General features: G+C 39.2%; 1 protein-coding gene across 8 annotated transcripts in view; it reads left to right on the top strand.

Annotated features, from left to right (window-relative positions):
* EYA1 (EYA transcriptional coactivator and phosphatase 1) overlaps positions 1 to 21,071 on the top strand; it is a 340,778-nt gene that overhangs the window by 292,604 nt on the left and 27,103 nt on the right. For all 8 annotated transcript variants that reach the window (XM_074386773.1, XM_074386775.1, XM_074386774.1 and 5 more), the window contains one exon: positions 3,764 to 3,853. In XM_074386773.1, coding sequence (XP_074242874.1) covers positions 3,764 to 3,853 — 90 coding nt within the window. The remainder of the gene's footprint in view (positions 1 to 3,763; positions 3,854 to 21,071) is intronic.

The raw sequence follows: 21,071 nt of genomic DNA, 5'->3' as shown, positions 1-21,071 counted from the left end.
TTTCCCCTTTACCAATCTAACCCCTTACGTTTGGCAATACTATGTCCTCTGCCTCCTTTCCTCTCTCAGTCAGCTGTCAGAAAAGGCACAGGCAGGAGAGGAACTGAGGTGAGTGAATTACACCATCTTGCCATATTTCACATACTATGTTAGTCCTGTATGGCTGCTGGAAGGTAGAACTTGGGCCATGCCGTAGAGATGGGGGCAGTGCTAGGGGGATGGGAGGTGATGGAGGGATGTGGGCGGTGCTGGGAGCGGGAGGGGCTGGAGGGAGTGGTCAGTCCTAGAAAGTGGATGGGCTGGAGGAATATGAACTGTGCTAGGAGTCAGAGTTACTGGATGGATGTGGGCTGTGCCAAGAGATTGGGAGTTGCTGGAGGGGTGTGGGAGGCGCTGGAGGGGTGTGGGAGGTGCTGGGGATTGTGGGAGGTGCTGGAGGGGTGTGGGAGGTGCTGGAGGGGTGTGGGAGGTGCTGGAGAGGTGTGGGAGGCGCTGGAGGGGTGTGGGAGGTGCTGGGGATTGTGGGAGGTGCTGGAGGGGTGTGGGAGGTGCTGGGGATTGTGGGAGGTGCTGGAGAGGTGTGGGAGGTGCTGGAGGGGTGTGGGAGGTGCTGGGGATTGTGGGAGGTGCTGGAGGGGTGTGGGAGGTGCTGGAGGGGTGTGGGAGGTGCTGGGGATTGTGGGAGGTGCTGGAGGGGTGTGGGAGGTGCTGGGGATTGTGGGAGGTGCTGGGGATTGTGGGAGGTGCTGGAGGGGTGTGGGAGGTGCTGGGGATTGTGGGAGGCGCTGGAGGGGTGTGGGAGGCACTGGGGATTATGGGAGGTGCTGGAGGGGTGTGGGAGGTGCTGGAGGGGTGTGGGAGGTGCTGGAGAGGTGTGGGAGGTGCTGGGGATTGTGGGAGGTGCTGGGGATTGTGGGAGGTGCTGGAGGGGTGTGGGAGGTGCTGGAGGGGTGTGGGAGGTGCTGGGAATTGTGGGAGGCGCTGGAGAGGTGTGGGAGGTGCTGGAGGGGTGTGGGAGGTGCTGGAGGGGTGTGGGAGGTGCTGGAGAGGTGTGGGAGGTGCTGGAGGGGTGTGGGAGGTGCTGGGGATTGTGGGAGGTGCTGGAGGGGTGTGGGAGGTGCTGGAGGGGTGTGGGAGGTGCTGGGAATTGTGGGAGGTGCTGGAGAGGTGTGGGAGGTGCTGGAGGGGTGTGGGAGGTGCTGGAGGGGTGTGGGAGGTGCTGGGGATTGTGGGAGGTGCTGGAGGGGTGTGGGAGGTGCTGGGGATTGTGGGAGGTGCTGGAGAGGTGTGGGAGGCGCTGGAGGGGTGTGGGAGGCGCTGGGGATTATGGGAGGCGCTGGAGGGGTGTGGGAGGCGCTGGGGATTATGGGAGGCTCTGGAGGGGTGTGGGAGGTGCTGGAGGGGTGTGGGAGGTGCTGGGGATTGTGGGAGGTGCTGGAGGGGTGTGGGAGGTGCTGGGGATTATGGGAGGCGCTGGAGGGGTGTGGGAGGCGCTGGAGGGGTGTGGGAGGCGCTGGAGGGGTGTGGGAGGTGCTGGAGGGGCGTGGGAGGTGCTGGAGGGGTGTGGGAGGTGCTGGGGATTGTGGGAGGTGCTGGAGGGGTGTGGGAGGTGCTGGAGGGGTGTGGGAGGTGGTGGAGGGGTGTGGGAGGTGCTGGGAATTGTGGGAGGTGCTGGAGGGGTGTGGGAGGTGCTGGAGGGACGTGGGAGGTGCTGGAGGGACGTAGGAGGTGCTGGAGGGACGTGGGAGGTGCTGGAGGGATGTGGGAGGTGCTGGAGGGGTGTGGGAAATTCTGGAGGGAAGTGGGAGGTGCTGGAGGCGTGTGGGAAGTTCTGGAGGATGTGGGAGGTGCTGGAGGGACGTGGGAGGTGCTGGAGGCCTGTGGGACGTGCTAGGGGAGGGCAGTGCTGGAAGAATAGCGGGATTGGGTTGGGTTGGCCTTGGGTATACAGCCGATGGGCCCCTGCTAGGTGCCCAGTGAGGCCCCACTCCTATTTCCCACCCTTTCCAGCCCCTGCTCTCTCCTAAGTATACAAACATATATGATTCTGACAAATGAAGGACAAGGTGGTTTTTTTATTAGCTTGTGTGAGAATACTGTTTGCCATCTTGCTGTTGGATTTAGTAGGAGAACAAACCATGAGATGAGGCACCATGAGATGACACCTAAGTGGGAAAGCAAAGGCAGGGTCTGTCCTACAGACTAGGTGTCCTCTCCCACCACTTCTTGCCACTTCCCAAAGTGCTTAAGAGGAGGGGACTCCTGGTGGAAACTCACAGGCATGACTGACCTTAAAGGGTAGGGGTAACACACAGGAAAGTCTCGATATTGGAGGTGAAGTTAGTGTGTTCAGAAGACAAGGTCGATAGTGTACAAAGTTGATGTTGGGCAGTATTCAATCATAAGAGTCTTGTCTTTGCATTGTATCTTCTTGACTCTAAGGCTCAAAGGCACACCTGCCCAATGGGGCCTACCTGAAGGCAGTTTCTCTACTTACAGTCTCCCTGGTTACATAATGTTGCAAGTAGATTCCGTATTTATTCCAAAGGTTTGCTGTGACAATAAAATAGTGTATCAGAAATTACTGTTCTTTGGAAAAATTGAAAATGGCATACATATGAAATTTCATATCATTAATAAAATGCCAGTAAACCCTTCAAAAACTCATTTTATAGTTTGTATACTTCCTGGAAATGTTTTCTTTCTTCACTTAGTATACAGGATCTTCAGCCATGAACCATGTTGCTTCTTGGACTTGATTCACAGTAAATACAGGATAAAAACTGTAAATACCTGCATATCCCCCAAATTCATTTCAATGCAAGTAGATGTCATCATGATCTGGCTTGTAGGGAGAGGCTAGTGTCCAACACTCAAAGTGTTAGGTAGAAGCCACTGTGACAGAGGAATGTAGCACTGCCCTCTGAGTGTGGCACAGGCTGTTTGATGCCAATGTCTTGTGAATCTCAAGATCAGCTCCCTGAGTTGGACTGTGCCTGGTGGTCAAAGTGGCCATCACTTCCTCCTTCCAGTGTACTTTAAATTGACAAGTTGAATAAATATAAATAATGATAGAGAATTATCACCTAGAGTAAAATTACTATGTATTACCCTTCTGAAATTAACCTATAGGGCAGAACTGTCCAATCTTTTGGCTTCCCTGGGCCACACTGGAAGAAGAAGAATTGTTTGGAGCCACACATAAAATACACTAACATTAATAATAGCTGATGAGCTATAAAATAATCACAAAAAGTCACTTAAAACATAATGTTTCAAGAAAAGATTATGAATATGTGTTGGGCTGCATTCAAAGCTGTACTGGGCTGCATGCGGCCTGCGGGCTGCAGGCTGGGCAAGCTTGCTGTAGGGTATCTATTTTCTGATATTTGTGGCCGTGCACTTAGATGCTCTTAATGGATTGTGGCATAATATAAGCAATGGCTTCTTGATTCACTGATTTTTTTGGTCCTGAAATAGACATATAAAATTGAATTTCTTTTATTTTGTATGTCAAAGTAACCCTAGATTTTATATTTTAAAATAGTAAGGAATGCATTTTCTTCAATATGTAAAGCACCAACAATATCTGGGGCTCTGAAGTTTGCACACAGAACAAGTCATGCACACTAAATAAGCAGCTGTCACCCAAGTCTCTCCCTCTGCCCTCGGCCTGTTGCAGTGCCTGCTTCCTCTTAGCAAGACACTCTATTTCATGTAGCCTGAAGTATACATGTTCTTGACCTGTCAAATTCTCTTTTAGGATCCACCCACTTCAGTTTCCCTTGGACTGCGAATGGAAGAAATGATTTTCAACTTGGCAGATACACACTTATTTTTTAATGACTTAGAAGTAAGTTCTAATTTTTAATACACATTTTTGCATGTCTGAAAATAGGTGATTGGTTTTAAAAATAATAATGGGATATTATTTTCAAATACTGTATATAATTGGAGTAGCGGGACAGAGGTTTATTGATTATATGGCAATGGCAATGTGTTTTACCTTCACGGGATTTCTGTTTTGCTTTACTTTGGCTGTTGATTTTCAGAGTTAGATCCCACATGACCAGTAGTAAAGATTAAAATTTGATATCAGAATCTTAAACTTTGTTGATTATCAGAAGCTACGTATTTCTCAGTTATGTAATCACCACTAAGATGTGTCCAATGGAATTTGTGATACTCGCATATGTTGTGTCAGACTCTTATTGTATTAGGTCCAATGCTTTACTTTCTGTCTGATCCAATTGGTAGGAAGATGTTTTAGTCCAGCCTCTGCTGGATTGCTTATGTCCCACTGCTGTTGCTTTTAGCAGTCCATTATGATTTCAGGGCAGGCTCTTGTAAGATGGCTAGCTAAATTGTTACAGGCACTGACAAACACAATGGTCTTGGTTAGCAGCATTCTTTAGAGAATATTGTTTTTCATATCTCCATTATGAGAAAACATGACTATAACTACATTTCACTCTCTTCTTAATAGAGACCGTTGTTTGTTTAAATCCCGACGTTAAGCAAGCTTGTGGGCTGCCAACAGGCATTAATCATCAAGTTGTTGTTTTGTTAGATTTATAAATGTATGTTATTTCAGACAGGAGAAGAATCTGAAAGATTCAAATAGAACTTTTACTGATCAAAGTTAATTGGCAGCAATCGGCCTTTAAATATTTCCTGATGTTTCCCTTTTCAAAATCAAGCAAAATGCACCTTATTTAATCGATGAGCCAAAATCATTTGAAAAATGCCAGTGTGTGACGGAACTTAAATGCGGTTTCTTCAACATCTGTCCTGTATTTTGATTTCTTTTCATCTTCAGTGAAACTACTCACAGACCAATTGGCAACTTCCAGTGAAATAAAGTTTAAATATGCTTTATTTTTTCTATTCCTTCGTGAAAAATTTATTTTTACACTTAAGGGTAAAATACAAAAGTGTTTTGCACTTTAAAGTGTTTGCTTTCCTCAAGAAGAAATTACTTGTAAGGCATTACTGTTTTTTTAAGGTAGAAATATTCCCATTGAATGACAAGTTTAGAATTGTCTTTAGAAACCTTAATTATTATACTTATTTTCAAAAGCTGTTTCTGATTTATAATTGCATTTCACTTGGTGAGAGAGCAGCACAAAAAATTCCACACACTAGTATATTAAAATGCCTTTCCTAAGTTTCCACTTGTTTCTAAAGATACAGAGTAGATTGATATTTTTGTCCTGGGTAAAACCTTGTTACTCTTATTAATGTTAATGGGTATTAATAGCAAACATCAAGAAGAAATTCGCAATAATTTGCTATTGTTTTAAAACTCTATACCTTTTTAAAAATGCCAAAACTTGTTTATACAACGCCAAAATTAGGTGGTGAAAAGTGAGATGTTAGGCAGTCATAACTTGTTATGATATAGACCAGAAAACTTCCAAACTCAATTTCAATATAGTATAGCCATATTTTTGTTTATTGGCATTACTTACACTGATGTTTATAAAGACTGACATACTACTCAAACAAATATATTAAAAGTTCTAGGTTTTTAGGGTGTAGGAATTACATTTTTTCTGTAAACCCAAATTTTAAAAGAAAATAAAGAGCAGGCTATGAAGTTACTGAAATATCAGATTCTATTTTTTGTCATGAGGACTGTTCATTACTAGAGGTAAAGTAGAAAAGACAGTGAACGTATAATTCAACCAAACATATGAAACAATCGTGGAAAAATGTTTAAGCTTGTAGTCTTACAAAAGTTGATTTTACGTAGGGATATTAACAAAAGTGTAAATGAAAGATTTATTTAGTCTGTCTTTGGAAATTGTTTACTTGTCCTAAATTTGTACAATATTTTAAAAAATATTTTTTACTTATTTCAATATTTTATTTTATTTTATTTTAGAGACAGGGTCTTGCTCTGTCACCCAGGTTGGAGTGCAGTGGCACCATCTCAGCTGACTGCAATCTCCACCTCCCAGGTTGAAGCAATTCTCCTGCTTCAGCATCCAAGTAGCTGGGATTACAGACATGCACCACCATGCCTGGCTAATTTTTGTACTTTTAGTAGAAATGGGTTTTCCTCATGTTGGCCAGGCTGGTCTCAAACTCTTGACCTCAGGTGATCCGCTTGCCTCTGTCACCCAAAGCTCTGGGATTACAGGTGTGAGCCACCGCACCTAGGCCCATCTTTTATTTTGTATTTTTGAAATTCAACAAACCTGGGACTGTCTTTGCAAATATGTTTTCTTCAAAATAAAAAGTAAAATTATTTTCTGGCAAAAAAAAATGGTGTATTGGCATAATGCTCTTAAGAACACCAGAATTATCTCATCAGGCAGAAGTGATGTGGTAATGCCTGATTTCATACTCTAATTAGCAATGTATAGTGATAGGGGACATGAATATTTTAATATATTTAAGTTACATGTGCTTAGCTTTTTAAGGTCTATGGAACAAGTAATTTCAAGGACCTTAACAGCCTCTTGGTTAGCTTGAAGTATGATGCCTGAACTCTAATGGTTGACTTTTGGTTTTATTTTCTTAAATCTTAACTTTTGCTTGCTATCTCCTGGCATAATTTAGTTAATTCACTCCTTGGCTTAATAAGACATTCTTACTAAAGAAATACAGCCCCTGTGTGAGGAGCTTTCAGTAACATTTGTCATATTATCAAAGTACATGCTTAAAATGGTTATTAGGATACGATTTAGAACATTTAAAGTATAATTTTTGAAGTACTTTAGAAACATCTTAATTGAACTCTAAGAACTAAGTTAATCTGTTTTAGTTTCATAAGTCTTGCTTGTCAGCTCACTTAGTGACTTTTTAATTTTTAAAAAAATCACAATTTATTTCAATTCTGTTGACACTCCAGGAAAAAAAAAAAGAGAGAAAAATGTATTTTGTACCATAAAAAAATGTTTGATATATGAAGGAACATGAGTGACAGGGAGACATAATTATCTTGGGAAATAATATTTTCCCCACCAGAGAAGCATTTCGACTTTAGTTCCGTAGTGTACGTCTGGCTTTCCTATTTCTAAGTCTGACTAACGTCCTGCATATCATTTTACAAAAAAGTCTCCATGTGCAATACGATGATGCCTATATGGAAGTCATTTTTTATGAATGACAGTATGGAACTGGAGGTTTTTTCAACTTCTTTAGTAAAGTATGACTCTTTCTGACTGGTTGGAGAAAGAGTCCTTTCTGTAAGAATTTTATTGAAAGGCAAGCTTCAAACAGTGAGGAAAGGCCTTCAGCATACGATAATATTTCAGTTTAACCTGCTGCTGGTCAGTTCTCCTGCTGAATTTTTCCACAGTTAGAAGAAAATATTTTATGAAGATGGGTACAAGTCTAAATAAAAACAATGCTTTAAGTTTCCGTTGAATTTTCTTTTTCTGTCTGGGGTTAAGGAGTATGATTTCACTGGCATTATGGTTGCCATCCTGACTGGTGTTGACATAGTGGCCTTTAAGAGTCAGCAGAAATCAGTTCTGGTCTCAGATCACCCGTTACCCCTGAAGAGTAAGGGTTGAGAAGAGTGGGAACCCTCCTCTTGTGTCTATGAGATGGTGGCACATGAGCTATTGCACCCCGTTAGTATCAAAGCTGTGCTAAACTCCCCTCTTCACTTTCAATTCATTGTTTAGTTGGAGCAGACCAGAGCATTCTTTGTGTCAAGATTTACAACATGAATATTTCTGTTCTTTCTGGGTCTTTAATACGTAGACTTCTAGCCCAGATCTGATATTTGAACACCTATGCTTGTAACCTTTGTCTTCACCCTTTCTATTAAAAATGCGAACAGAATGGCCTGAGGCAAAAAGTTGTGGTCCCACGAGGGTCTGAGTTTGATGAGTCAGGGGCCAAGTAGAGGAGCTTGTGGATGGTCTTTAGGTAATAGCATCATGTGAAAGGAGAAAGCTACAATGGTTTCTCTTGTGAAACAAAGAAATTAGATTATCCCTTGGTTTAATTCAATCTTTAAAGTCGCAATAATATTTCCTTACTTTAAAACTTAGGTTATCATCTATAAATTATTTTAATATGTCTTATTTATAAGTATAGTTTAGGTAGGAAAAAATTCTTTATTTAAAATATCAGTTATGCCAATGTTAAGTAATTACAATATCAAGTAAAGCACTTGGTACTGATATACTCTTTGTGCTTCCAAAAAGCGTGAAATATTTAAACCAATTCAGAAGTCGATTTCTCAAACTGGAAAAATATTAACTCACCTAGAAAGTCCTTTATTCTCTGTAAATAAAAAAAAAAAACTTTGATGCCCAGTGTTCGGCTTTTGAGTGGATGCTGGAGCTCTGGTTCACTACTGTCAAAGGGTCTCACAGGTGCTTGCGAGGAAATCGTTGTAGGTGTTTGCTGCTTCCAAACTCTTCCACAAGCCAAGAATATCCATATGAAAAGGTGTCAGCATATGAATAATTGCACTCTAAGTGTCCCTATATACACGTACACACATATATAATGCCACTTGACATTTTCAACTCTGTATACAAACTGGCATACTTGTTGATTTTCTCCTGATAAATTCAGCAAACATATAGGACTACATTTTTAAAATCCTGGTAATACCCATTATAACACACAGAATGTTGCCTTATATATGTTGGCCATTAAATGAATGTCCTTTAGACTGAATTGATGTGTTTTCTTAGACTAGAATACCAATTTTTGTTTCCTTCTTCATAGAAGATAATAGAGTTGACTTTATTGTCCCGTGTTTTCATGTAGGTTGCTTGGCCTTGTCCACTTCCTTAGTTGACAAGAGTAACATCAAAACCCTCATTTTAGGGTGGGGAGGAGAAAGTAGGTTTTATAAGAAACAAATGATTATTAGTCATAATAAACGTGTATTGAGTTTAGCTACATTGTAACTGATGGCCAAAAAGAAGCAATGCCTGTATTTTATACATTATTGTTACTAATGAATAATTTATTATTATTTATAATTTATTATTAATAACAAGAAATAGCTCTTCTTATTTCTTCATCATTTCTTATAAGATTGTCTGTTTTGTCTGAAGTTAAAAATAGAAATATGAAAGTATATTTAAAGACATCCTTAATTCTAATATTCTTTGGAGAATTGTCTTAAAACGTACCTGTTTGACACAGTAAAAGATAACACATTGTAAATAAATTTATGCTGTGAATACCTTATTTTGCTATTCTACTGATAGCAAACATTGTACTTAGCAGTAAAATAGTGGAAGCAAATTGTCATTACAAGTGAAAACAAGATAAGACTACCCTCTATCAGCACGATTATTCAGCAGTATTCTAGGAATTTTGGACAGTACAATAAGCCACAAACTTTAATTAATGAAAAAGATTCAAATTGTATTTGTAGAAAATTTGGTATGTAGATGACTGAAGAGAATCAACTCAGATATTCTTAGAATTTATAATAGGCTTCAGAAAAATGAAAAAATACAGAATTAAAAATCAAGTTGATTTGAAATTTTAATTTAAAATAGCGGTAGTTACTAAAACAAAGACAAAAGAGTAGCATAAAAGGAAATTTAAGGGGAAACTATATAGGAATTATTTGTGAGGAATATATGAATAAAACTGACGTCTTTCTGAGAGAGATAAAGGAAGATTTGAATAAAGCAGATGTCTTACTCATTTTTGTTATATGAAAAAATTGTTCTAAGTTCTATTTGAAAGGATCCATAGGCAAAAATACCCAGCAATTTTTGATAAAACATGGGAAATCGTTGACTCAACCAAATACTAATTGTTTTATAATTCTACAATAGTGTGAAGATTTATGCTGGCCTAATGTTGACATTGGACTAAGTATGGAAGAAGAAATAAATAGCTCAGACACAGACCCAAATTAAAGAACCATGTTGTATGTTTTGAATAAAATGAAGCAAATCAATAGTGAAGTAATAGATTATTCAACTTATATGCTAATATAAAGAGTTAAAATATGAAAGAATGAAACACAAGGAAAATAGGTAAATCAAAAGTATTAAATAAATCAAAATCTTTAGATGGCCATTTGGAAATAAGTATTGAGAACCTATAAAAGGTTAATATAATTTGTACCAATTATACATCTATGACTTTTTACTAATCAGATATAAAGGCAAGAATTTACATTTCTAACTTATGAAATCCATCATGTTTCATTTCTTAATCTGGTTGTTAGTTATACCCATGCATTTAGTTTATAGAAATCATTGAGCTGTAGTATTTGTTTAATAAAAAGTTAATTTTTAGAAACTAATATTTGAGGAATATACACACATTGTTGACTCTCAATTCTATTAAAAAATGTATACCCTATGTATAATATATTCACTGCTAGTTTCTCTAGCACAGGGCCTGGCCCATAGAAGGACCCAGTAAATATTTATTGAATAAGTAACGGAAATATATGTTGACTGTCTTATGGAAATATAAATTCTAGAAGTTTACCATTGATTGTTTATGGAATTGGGGGTTTTATTTGTTTTTATTTATACTTTTCTGTATGTCCCAAATTCTATAAAGCATATACTTATTTCTTCTGTAGTCAGAGACAAATACTATTTTTAAAAGCCACAGATAATATTAAAAGACAAAACTAAGCAAACTATAACCAATCAAAGAACTAAGATTATTGCAATTGATTAAGAAATATGTAAAGAAGTAGCTTAACAGAAGAAACGAACAAAGGCCATGAACAGATAATTCACAAGAGAAAAACATTGAAATTATCAACCTACAGATGAAAAATGTTGGATTTCACATCTAATAATCAATCAGAAACGTCGAGTCAAACAGCCTCTTGCACATCAGATTGGCAAAAGTTTAAAATAAATAATATAATCTTCAGTGCTGTAAGATGAAGACTTGTTGTACATTGCTGGTAAGGATATCAAATGATACAAGTTTTCAGACAAGCAGTTTCATAATATGTATCCAGAACTTTGATGTGCTGATCCTTTAACTCAAAATTCCACTTTTAGCATAAATTCTAAGAAAATAGTTACAGATAATTAAGATAATAGCAATAAGCATATATCAAACACTTGTCCTGTATCTTTTACATACATTAATAGCATGATATCTCTGTTATAGTAACACTATTAATATCTCAGTTTTATGGAGAAGGCAAGTGAAGCTTAGGATAGGTAAAACAAAATTTGTCTAAGGTCACACAACTGCAGAGCGACAGATTCTAGCTCAGGTCTGACACTTGCCAGAGATCCCTTCAACCCCACGATATACCCACACCCCATGGTGTTTTTCGCCACTACAATAGATAAATATTTTAAATATCCAATGACAGATGAAAAATGAAATAAATTATAATACATCCTAATAAAAATTGTTTTAAGGCAATTTATTGTATATAGGGAAGTTATTCACGGCCCATTTCAAGTTTTAAAAATTAGCTCTAAGATACAGTCTAGACTATTCAACATGTCATACTTCTTTAACATGTATGGCATATTTTAAAAGTGCAGCATTTGGCCAGGAGGTAACATTTGTGAAGATGGGAGAAGCTGGCGGGGAAGCAACTACAAGGATATGGTAGGAAGTCATTCTGGGAGGAGAATAGTAGGAATGAGTTTTACTCCTCAGGAAGTGAAAGATGGCCATTGTGGCTGAGACAGAGTAACTAGGGAAGAGTGGCAGGGTCCAGATGATGAAGGGTCTTGTAGACCATGGTAAAGAATTTTTTTTTTTTTCTAATTGTAATGGGAAGACATTGGAGAGTTTTAAGCATGGGCATGATAGAACATTGCTTACACGTTTAAAACATCAGTCTGGTTACTAAATGAAATGGGGGCAAGTGTGAAACCAGTAAGACCAATTAGAGACTGTCTCAGCCAGTCTAGGGGCACATTAGTTTGGGGCTGAGGATGTAGCAATCTGAATGTGGTGAGAAGTCACAGGACTTACAGTATGCTTTGGTGGAAACATGGGCAGAATTTGCGAATGGATCAGATGGAGGTGGGAAGGGAAAGCAGAATCAAGGATGAACCGTAGGTTTTGCCTTGAGCAACTGTAAAGGTGGTGACACTTCTGAAGAAGAATGTGTTTGGGAGTGGCTGGGGAAGAGTTGGTTTCAAGCATTCTGCCTTGAATGTATTAGAGTGTATTAAGTATGAAATATATATTCAACATCCAGTCAAGAGATGACATATAAGCAAGGAGACACAACAGGTTTGGATATCAGAGGAGAGAGGCAAATTTGAAGGTATAGTTTTGGGAGTCCTGATGCCCTAAAACTAGATGGCATAGGGGAAGGAATGAAAAATTGAGAAGAAGGCCTAAGATTGATCATTTTGGTACCAACCATTAGAAATGGGGCCAAGAAGAACAGCTTTCAAGAGAGAATTGTCTGGTAAAGAGAATTCCACAGGTAGGTGGAAAAGTCTGAGCTATCACAGAAACCTGGAGAATAGTGTTTCAGGAAGGAGAGAATGGCACACTCCTGTGGTCAGAGTAAAGTAAGATGAGGACAGAGAAGTGACTGACTGTTAGACTAGGGGAGAATGTGACTGTTAGTGACTCTGATAAGCACCATTTCAGTGAAGCAGAAGATGTCAGCCAGATGAGAATGGGTTGAGGAGAAGATGAGGGCTGACAGTGAAGACAGAAGGATCAAGAATTCCCACAGAGACAGGTGCAGAGAGATGTACTGTGCTGTGTGGAGGCATCATGGGATCAAGGGAAGGTGGTTTCATTTTTAAATAAAAGATATTTAGGCATGTTTGGAAATTAGTGGGAATGATACCATAGGAAGTAAAATATATGTGGTATGGCAAAAAGAATAACTGCAGGAGTAAAGTCCTTGGATAGCAAGACAAAATGAGATCCAGGTCACAGGTTATGTGGTGGGTCTTAGGTGAGAGGGCAAGCAGAATCTGCAGGTACAGTGCAGGCTGGGAGGGGGGATTTGGTCATGATCAAAGGAGGTGGTTTTCACTATAAAAATATATATTGAACTTTATTATGATATTCTGCCTACCTCTGTCTGTCCCCCATTGGGAAACCCCTTGAGACCAGGAACCATGATTTGTCCATTTAAATCCTGAGCTCCTGACACTAGATTTGATACATAGAAGGCTCTCATGTATTTTCTTTAATTGCTATTTTCAAATATTTCAAATAGTGGTCAATCATGAGCACTACCTTTATTATTTTTAAAAGTTAACTTTTAAAAGTCAGTGAAGATTAATCTCAATCTTAAAAACAATTAGAACACCCAAGATGTTAGACTTTCATATTACTTTAAGTCATATTTTCAAAACCCTTAGTTTCAAGGCACAATATACATGGAAGAGGTATGTTATAAATTAATATGCAGTATGGTTCCACTTTGGGGATTTAAAAAAATAAAGATATGTGTATCAAAAGAAAACAAAGGTTTTCTGTTTTTTAAATGATACAAAAATAATTTCAGCAATAAAATCTGATTTATCTCTAGATTGGATGAGAGAAGTTTTCTGTTTTTACTTTCTATAGTTAATATTTCTTATAATTAGGAAAATGCTAATTTTCCTAAAGCTGACTCAAAGCACTGTGTTGTTGATGTGGTTTGTTAGCTTTAGCTTACAGTTCTAGAGATACCAGAGGTGGAACTCGTAAGTTCATTCATTCCTGAGGGCCCTCTTTGTGCCTCAGTTTCCCACCCGTAAAACTGAATGAAGAGCTACCTCATTGGGTCAGTGTGAGAGTTGCCTGAATAGATATCTGCTAAGTGCATGGAAGTAGCGCTGGCCCACAGGAAGCGCTGAGGAAGTCTGTGCTGCTGTTACTGCTCCTTGAGTACCTTCTCCATGAACAATGGTGGGCCAGGCCCTGTAAGTCTGTAGAGGAAGAAGGGGGAGTGACTTAGCAGGGACTAGGGAATGAAGGGCATGAGACAGTAAGTGGTTTGCTGCCAAAATTCCCCTGTAGATTCCAACAGAAATCACACCAGACACACAGACACACACATGAACACACACAAAAATCTGTCAGCAGTGAGTTTGCAAATGCCCCTACTCCAGGCAGGTCACAGAGTACTTGTCAGGCTTCATCCTTATTGATGGGATCCTCCCAGCCCCAGTTGCCTGCGGGGAGGTGTGCTGTTGGCAGTTAAGTAACTACTGTATCTGGCTCCCATCATAGTGTGCTGGCCTTCACAGAAAATGAGGATGCTGGCTTCATGTCAAAAAGTCATGTTTCTTTGGTTGCGCTGATAAATGACCTTTTCTTGCTGACTTCCTACCTCATGTTTTGAAGGATGGCTCATGGAACTTGCTGGTGGTGTCGCAGCAGAGCCTTGCTGGGTATGAAGTCACTGTGGAGCAGAGCCTCTCCTTCTCAGGCCCCTGGGACTGACAGCTCTGGCTGCTGGGCCTCCTTGGTGAAGTAGGAGGCAGGGGGCAGCAGGCCTTAGGGAAACTCTTCATGTCAGTACAAAAGCAAGGACTCTTATTCTCCATCAACACTGTGAATTCAAGCTTATTATCTGCAATTTACATATGCAGAAAATTAAAGGGAGGTGGTTGTTGCCGAAAGCCACTTGATTAGGTGATGGTAAAGCTGAGGAAAGCTGAGGATGAAACTTGGGTTTTCTTTTGCAAAATATCGTTGCACAAAACCTTTCTAGCTGCATCAGAGAACCTGGCTATTCCTTTCTATCAAAGGAAGGGAAGTCAATAACACCTTGCTGCTGTCCCACAAGGATGCAATAGAGCGGGGCCTAATAACTGGATGGAGCTTTCTTGACTGCATTCTTTGAAAGCTTTCTTTCTCTCTGTGTCTTACAAACCTGCAAGCTGTAGTTGCCCAGGCAACCTAAAATCTAATTTGGAAATGTTGAGAGGTAGGCCAATAGTTAGAGAGTGGACTGACAGATTTGTCGTTGTTGTAATAAACAAAGTTAAATAATATTTGAGCAGCCTCCACATTACAGACTAAAAAGGGCTACTTTGCTCTGAATGTCCTCATGCTTGCTCTATTCTGGACACTGTCTAGGCACTTGGGCTAAAAGATGAAACCCAGTATTTGCTCTCAAGGAGCACAGATGGTGGGAAGAGATAGAAAAGTGAAAGAATAATTCCATCATGGTGTGACATCGCCAGAGTCTGAGAGATGGGATGGCTCTCCCAGATAGGGGAGAGGTGGCATGGCAGGGTGTTGGAGCAGTGACTTCCCCAGGAAGTAACACTGAGCATGAGAGAGCATGACATTTAAGAACAAGCCGGTGTAGGTATACAGCCCAGAGCACACAGAGAGTGCTTGTAAGATGAGAAAACGGAAAGGAAGACTGGAGCCACGACATGAAAGGTTTCGCACACTCCACTAAGGAAGTTAGATTTTATAGACGATGCCAAGGGTCATCAGTAAAGAATTTATAGCACTACAAGGGAGATGAGTTGTATTGTAAAGTCAAAGGTGTCAATAATATAGATGAGAAATCAGCGGAGTTTGTTCATGGAGACAGAGAACAGGGGCCGAGGTGAAAGCTACCGAGAAAGTAGTCGGAGTAAGATTTGCAGATCTATTCAATGTAACTATTCAGGGAGCCAGACTCTTAGTTTCTGGCTTCAGCAAAAAGGTAGAGATAGAAAACCCAGGAGAATGATCTGGCTCAGGAAGGAAGATCCTGAATTCGGATTTGAGATACTGAACCTGAAGTGTGTATTGGACACACAAGTGGAGTCCATTGAGCAGTTGAGTTGTATGCACAGATCTGTAGCTCAGAAAACAGAATCAAGCTGGAAGCCATCATTTCTGACATCAGTTAAGATTTCTCAGGAAGAATATATTGAATGAAAAAGAAGAGTTATATCTTAGTTTAGAAACACAGAATCAAAATATGTATTGAAAATTCCAGATTCAGAAAATTAAATGACTTATGTGAGGCAACTGTGCCCATTTGGAGCAGCAGTTATTCCAACAGGCTGTTAATTAACCTGTGCATGCAACGGGCTTCCTAGTTTTGCCATAGTCTCTCTGTTCTATTGGGTGAAGTGACCAGGAACACTGTGGTCTGAGGGGAGAGTAAACACTTCAGAGGTGGAAAGGCCTGGGTTCAGTCCTGGCTTCCTGCTAATGTGTGGCCTCCACATAGTCAACCCTCACACACCTGGACAGGGTGACAGGGAGGTATAGAGTTAAGGGAGACGACGGAATCTGGAGCCCCCAGGGTGCCTGCCACATGGACATACGTCAGTGAATAACCGAGTATCCTCCCTTGTTGTTGAATGGAAATACCACTTCTGTGCTCCCAGAGTCTGCTGGATTGCTTCAGTTTATTTTAAAGTCCTGTGAAATTGGCCTGTCAGTGTCACCTATGACAGGCTTTTGGTTTAGATCTTGGATTTTGACAGGTGCTTGCTAATCATCCATCTGGGAGAGAGTCACTGCTTTGTAAAGCCAGATTTTCCTCAGTTACCTTCGTAGGAAGTTTGCTTAGTAGAGAAAGGAATTCAAGGTGCCCTTACACTTTTTTTTTTTTTAAGATTGAATAGTGCAAGAGAAGGCCTGTATGCCTGTAACTTCAACTTCCCCAAAATGTGTTTAAGTTGCACTCCCTGGAGACTTCTCCCATTTCAGTGCAGCTACAATAGAGCCTCTATCTGGGCTCAGTTTAGTATTCAGTATTCCAGCAGCATTTCTAAAAACAGGCTTTCTAAATACTGGATTCTTCTCACTGCTAATTGTGTGCTACTCCTTTGTAAGGCAGGTGCAGGGTCGGGGTGGGGGAGAGCATGTTGCTTTTGATCAACATTATTTTGTAATATTTTGCCTCTTTGGAAATAATCGACTAAAGTATTTTCTGGTATTGGTATTTTGTCAGAAAGTCAAAATGAACTCTTAGGTCCAAGATATTATCCTTTTCAATTGATAGGAGACAGCATGGACCGTAATAATGTTGACAGTGGTTACTTCTGAGGGATGGAATTGGAGATGAATTGTTTATGTTTTTAGTACTGCACGGATTTTCTACCTGCACGTGTCATTTTAGAACCAAAATAAAAATTTTGCATCCACAAAACTAACTTTTTAACACTTCAGTGACAAAATGCACTAACATTATTAACTTCTGATTGGGTCATCGATTCTTTCATAATCAAATTCTGTCAATCATATAACCTAGAAAGTTTCAGTCCATGGTATCTATGTGCTTGGTCCAGTGTTAGAAAATAGGAAGAAAAAGACACATATAAGATGATCTTTTCTTCAGAGTTTCTTATCTGGAAGGGTACACAGAAGTTGTCTGTGCAAGTCTTTGTTTGCTTATCCATCAAACGCAGAGTTTTCAGGAAAATTGGAAAGAACGTGAAATACACATGTCACAAAGCCTGACAGCTGGTAGGCTGTCAATAATGGTAGTTATTATAAGAGAGTGGGTTGCAGAGAGTATGTCAGGGATGGAGAAGGGAAATAAACCAATAAAAACTTAGTGGAGGAGCATTGCCTCAAAGGGAGAGAGAAAGCGTTCCAACAAGCAGTAGACACAACTATTGTCTGGTGCAGGGAGGCAGTGGAGGCCAGGCCAGTGGAGATTGGCCTGGCTTGAGCAGGCTATTCATGATAGAACGTGAGGGGTGGGCACACTGGTAAGGTTAGGACTCATGATAGAGGCCTTGAATGCTCAGTTGCACTGAAATATATTAAGTGTTTCCAATTTAATTTTTCTAATTAAAATCTATTGAGGGAGATGGACTGAAACAGAAGTAAAACATACTGCCTGTCTTCCCCTCACCCTAGATGCTTTTGCTCTGTGCTGGAGATTGCATTGCCTGGAAGAATAAAACCTACTCTCAGAAAAATGTATCCGAACGTGCTGAACAGGGTGGGTTGGAAGAGGAAGGGCTTTACAAGAATCTAGTACCTTCCCTGACAGAAAATCATAGTGACAGCACTGCACCCTTTCTCTCTAGCCACTCCCCATGTTTAAAGCCATAAAGGCAAGATCTGCATCTCATTTATCTGGTGTGGTCCCTTGAATATAAATAGGTGTCCCGTCATTATTAGTTGAATGCATGAGAAAATGAGTGAAAGAATCAAGAACATGTGACTATGTGTTTTCTAGTGGCACTGCTACAGTTTAATATGTAACACATTTAATACTCATGTCATTCTAATGATACATAATATCTTCCTGAATAACATACAAACAACCAAAGCATGAGTATTTATAGCCCTAAATTATACTACTTGAGAAGAAGGGTATTTTTATAGGGAGTGAAAATATGACTATAGACAAAAATTTCCCTTATTTTTCCTTTCAGGCGGCCAACTCTATTTCTCCTTTAAACACGCAATGACTTGGGGGCAGGCACACTGGGGCTCCCCATGCTGGAGGAAATGTATCTGGTAGTGCAGTTCACATCAAGGCAGTGGAGTTTAAAAAATTCCCTCTTACCTGAAGTCTTTGTTTTACATAAGACGATTCAGAAGGGACGATTTTGTATGTGGAAATTTCAGAACCACAGATACTTAGAAGAGAGAATTTTTTTGAGTAGGAAAGTACCCCTCCAAGGCCCTCACCCCGCCGCCAGAGACTGACAGTGAGGGAGGCGATGATGGAACCCTTCCTGTCGCTCACAGGGAACCGCTTTTTAAAAGGTGCCTATGTCCGGTTCTGCATATTTTTCTTTCTGGAGTCAGTAATAATTACATGGCAGAGAAAATCAGCTTGGAAAATTTTTATTAACTTATTAACTAAGGATATAATTGGGCCTGGTTTATTCTGAGCTCTATGTTCTTTTATACAAAATTGAGTGTTTCCCGTATATTCTCGCTCATAGGCGGGTGTTGAACAATGAGAACACATGGACACAGGGAGGGGAGCACTACACACTGGGGTCTGTTGGGGGGAAATGGGGGAGGGGCGGGGGGTGGGGAGGTGGGAAGAGATAGCATGGGGAGAAATGATAGATACAGGTGAGGGGACGGAAGGCAGCAAAGCACACTGCCATGTGTGTACCTATGCAACAATCTTGCATGTTCATCACATGTACCCCAAAACCTAAAATGCAATAAAAAAAAAAAAAAAAACAATAACATTATTGTTAAAAAAAAAAAAAAAAAAAAAAAAACAAAATTGAGTGTTTCTTACTATTATAAAATTATCTGGCCGTATAAGTTAACTGAAGTTCATAAATCAGTCTCTTTTAAACTTTTCAAACCTTCAGCCCCTCCCTCAACCCTGCAAAAGAAAAAAGCATTTAACAAGGTTAATTACATGAATATATTTCTTTAAAAAATGCATTGACATATGGCTTGCAGCTATAGATGAATCTATAGACCTGTAATGTCATTGAACAGGAACTAATATTTGTTGCAAATGATTTTAGAAAAAGTGAGAAATTGCTTCACCAAAAAAAAAAAAAAAAAAAAAAAAGAATAGTTTCTTAATGTTTGACCTATTTAGTATTAGGGCTTATAGGTCGTTGTTTTATATGAGCAAAACAAATATTTTTGTGCAAATAAAAGCTCTCGTTAAATGCTTTGTGAATAAATTGGTATGGGATTCACTTTCTGCAAATGACCATGAAGGTTAAAAGAAAGCTTTTGCAGAAAAGGATGAAAGTACTCTCGGTTTGAATATTTTTCCATGCTTCTGGCAACAAGTTTGCAATAAAAAGAATGATTTTTATGAGATTGCGATTATTCACAGCAAGGCTAGAGTTGGTGTCACTATGAAAAATTCTTCTTTAGTAGATTCTCTCAGCAGGAATAATAGATCTAAAAGAAAGGAAACAGGAGTTACAAAGAACACTGACTGTTGCCAGTGACAAATTGTTTGCAAAAATGATGAGCAAGCCCGTTGAAAACTGAGAAATCATTTCAGCAGTAAATCAAAGGTTTATTCTTAAGAGTAGTTCTGAGTTGATGTTTTAAAAAGTTATATTAGATGTGTGCTAAGTGTTCTGAATAACTATTATACATTAACTCACCCTTTAGTCTTTTATCTTCATGTTTTGTTACATTCAATTTAAAATATGTGTAATATTTTAATGATGAAATTGTACAATATAATTTGGCATTATCAGCAAACACTAATGCATTGCCTTGTGTTGTATCTGAAGGTTTGCACTGGTTCTGATGCAAATTTGTAAAATGCTGTGTTCTCTTAAATTAACTGAACCATAAATGAAACTGTGCATTTGGGCATAACCTTTTGTGTTCAATGTCAGCAGTAGGGGCATAGAATGCATTGAAATACCTCTTACTATTGTAAAAATCATCTTAATAAAAGATGGATCTTATAGTACTAGATACTAAGTATGTATCATATATTTTTTAAAAAGCAAATTACAAGGATATCATTAAATCAAATGCTATATGCTATAATTATCTTTATCTTTATATTAGTTAAAACTATTCAACACTGAGTCTCTAAAGGTAATGGATCAGTTAAATAAGCTCATTTTGTTTAAAAGTTTATTTTCAATTCTTTCTGGCTTTCATTAAGTGAGACTTTCTTTTCCTCACCCTAAGGTTGAGAGTGTGAATAAAGACAAATATATGTAATATAATCATGTGGTAAAGAACGCATTCATGGTGAGAAAGAAGGAACTCCGAGCACAGTGAAACTGACATATCATATTTATTAACATTGTACTCACCAAGGAGGAGCTATCTTTATATGATACCTTTGGGATTCTGTGAGCCACATGCTAAATGATATAATGATCTTATTTTTTTAATTAGCACATTTTAAAAGGGATTAATATTATAAGAAAACATTAAAACTTTGAAAAGCATGTTTTCATGCTGTCTTTTAGTTATTAATGATAAGTGTGGGAGTCCCAGAAACTTTTACTTAGTGATCTCAAATATTTACCATAATTTTATGCAGATACCGGCACATAGCTTAAGCACTTCAATTTATTTTTTACCTTAGCATACCATCGTCAGTCACTTTCAGTAAATATTCTCTATTTTATGAAGAGTAGTATAAATAGAATCAGATCAATTAACATTTGTCGAAACTTCTGTAATTCAAATCTTGTGTTTCTAATATAAGCACTTAGGTCTCCTAGCTAATATAAACAGAATTCTAGTAAAATCTCTGTCACCTAGGAAATCCCCAAAGGATAATATAA

The sequence above is a fragment of the Saimiri boliviensis genome, chromosome 15, assembly GCF_048565385.1.
Source record: "Saimiri boliviensis isolate mSaiBol1 chromosome 15, mSaiBol1.pri, whole genome shotgun sequence".
NCBI classification, from domain to species: domain Eukaryota; kingdom Metazoa; phylum Chordata; class Mammalia; order Primates; family Cebidae; genus Saimiri; species Saimiri boliviensis.
This window is presented reverse-complemented; position numbering and strand designations above follow the sequence as displayed.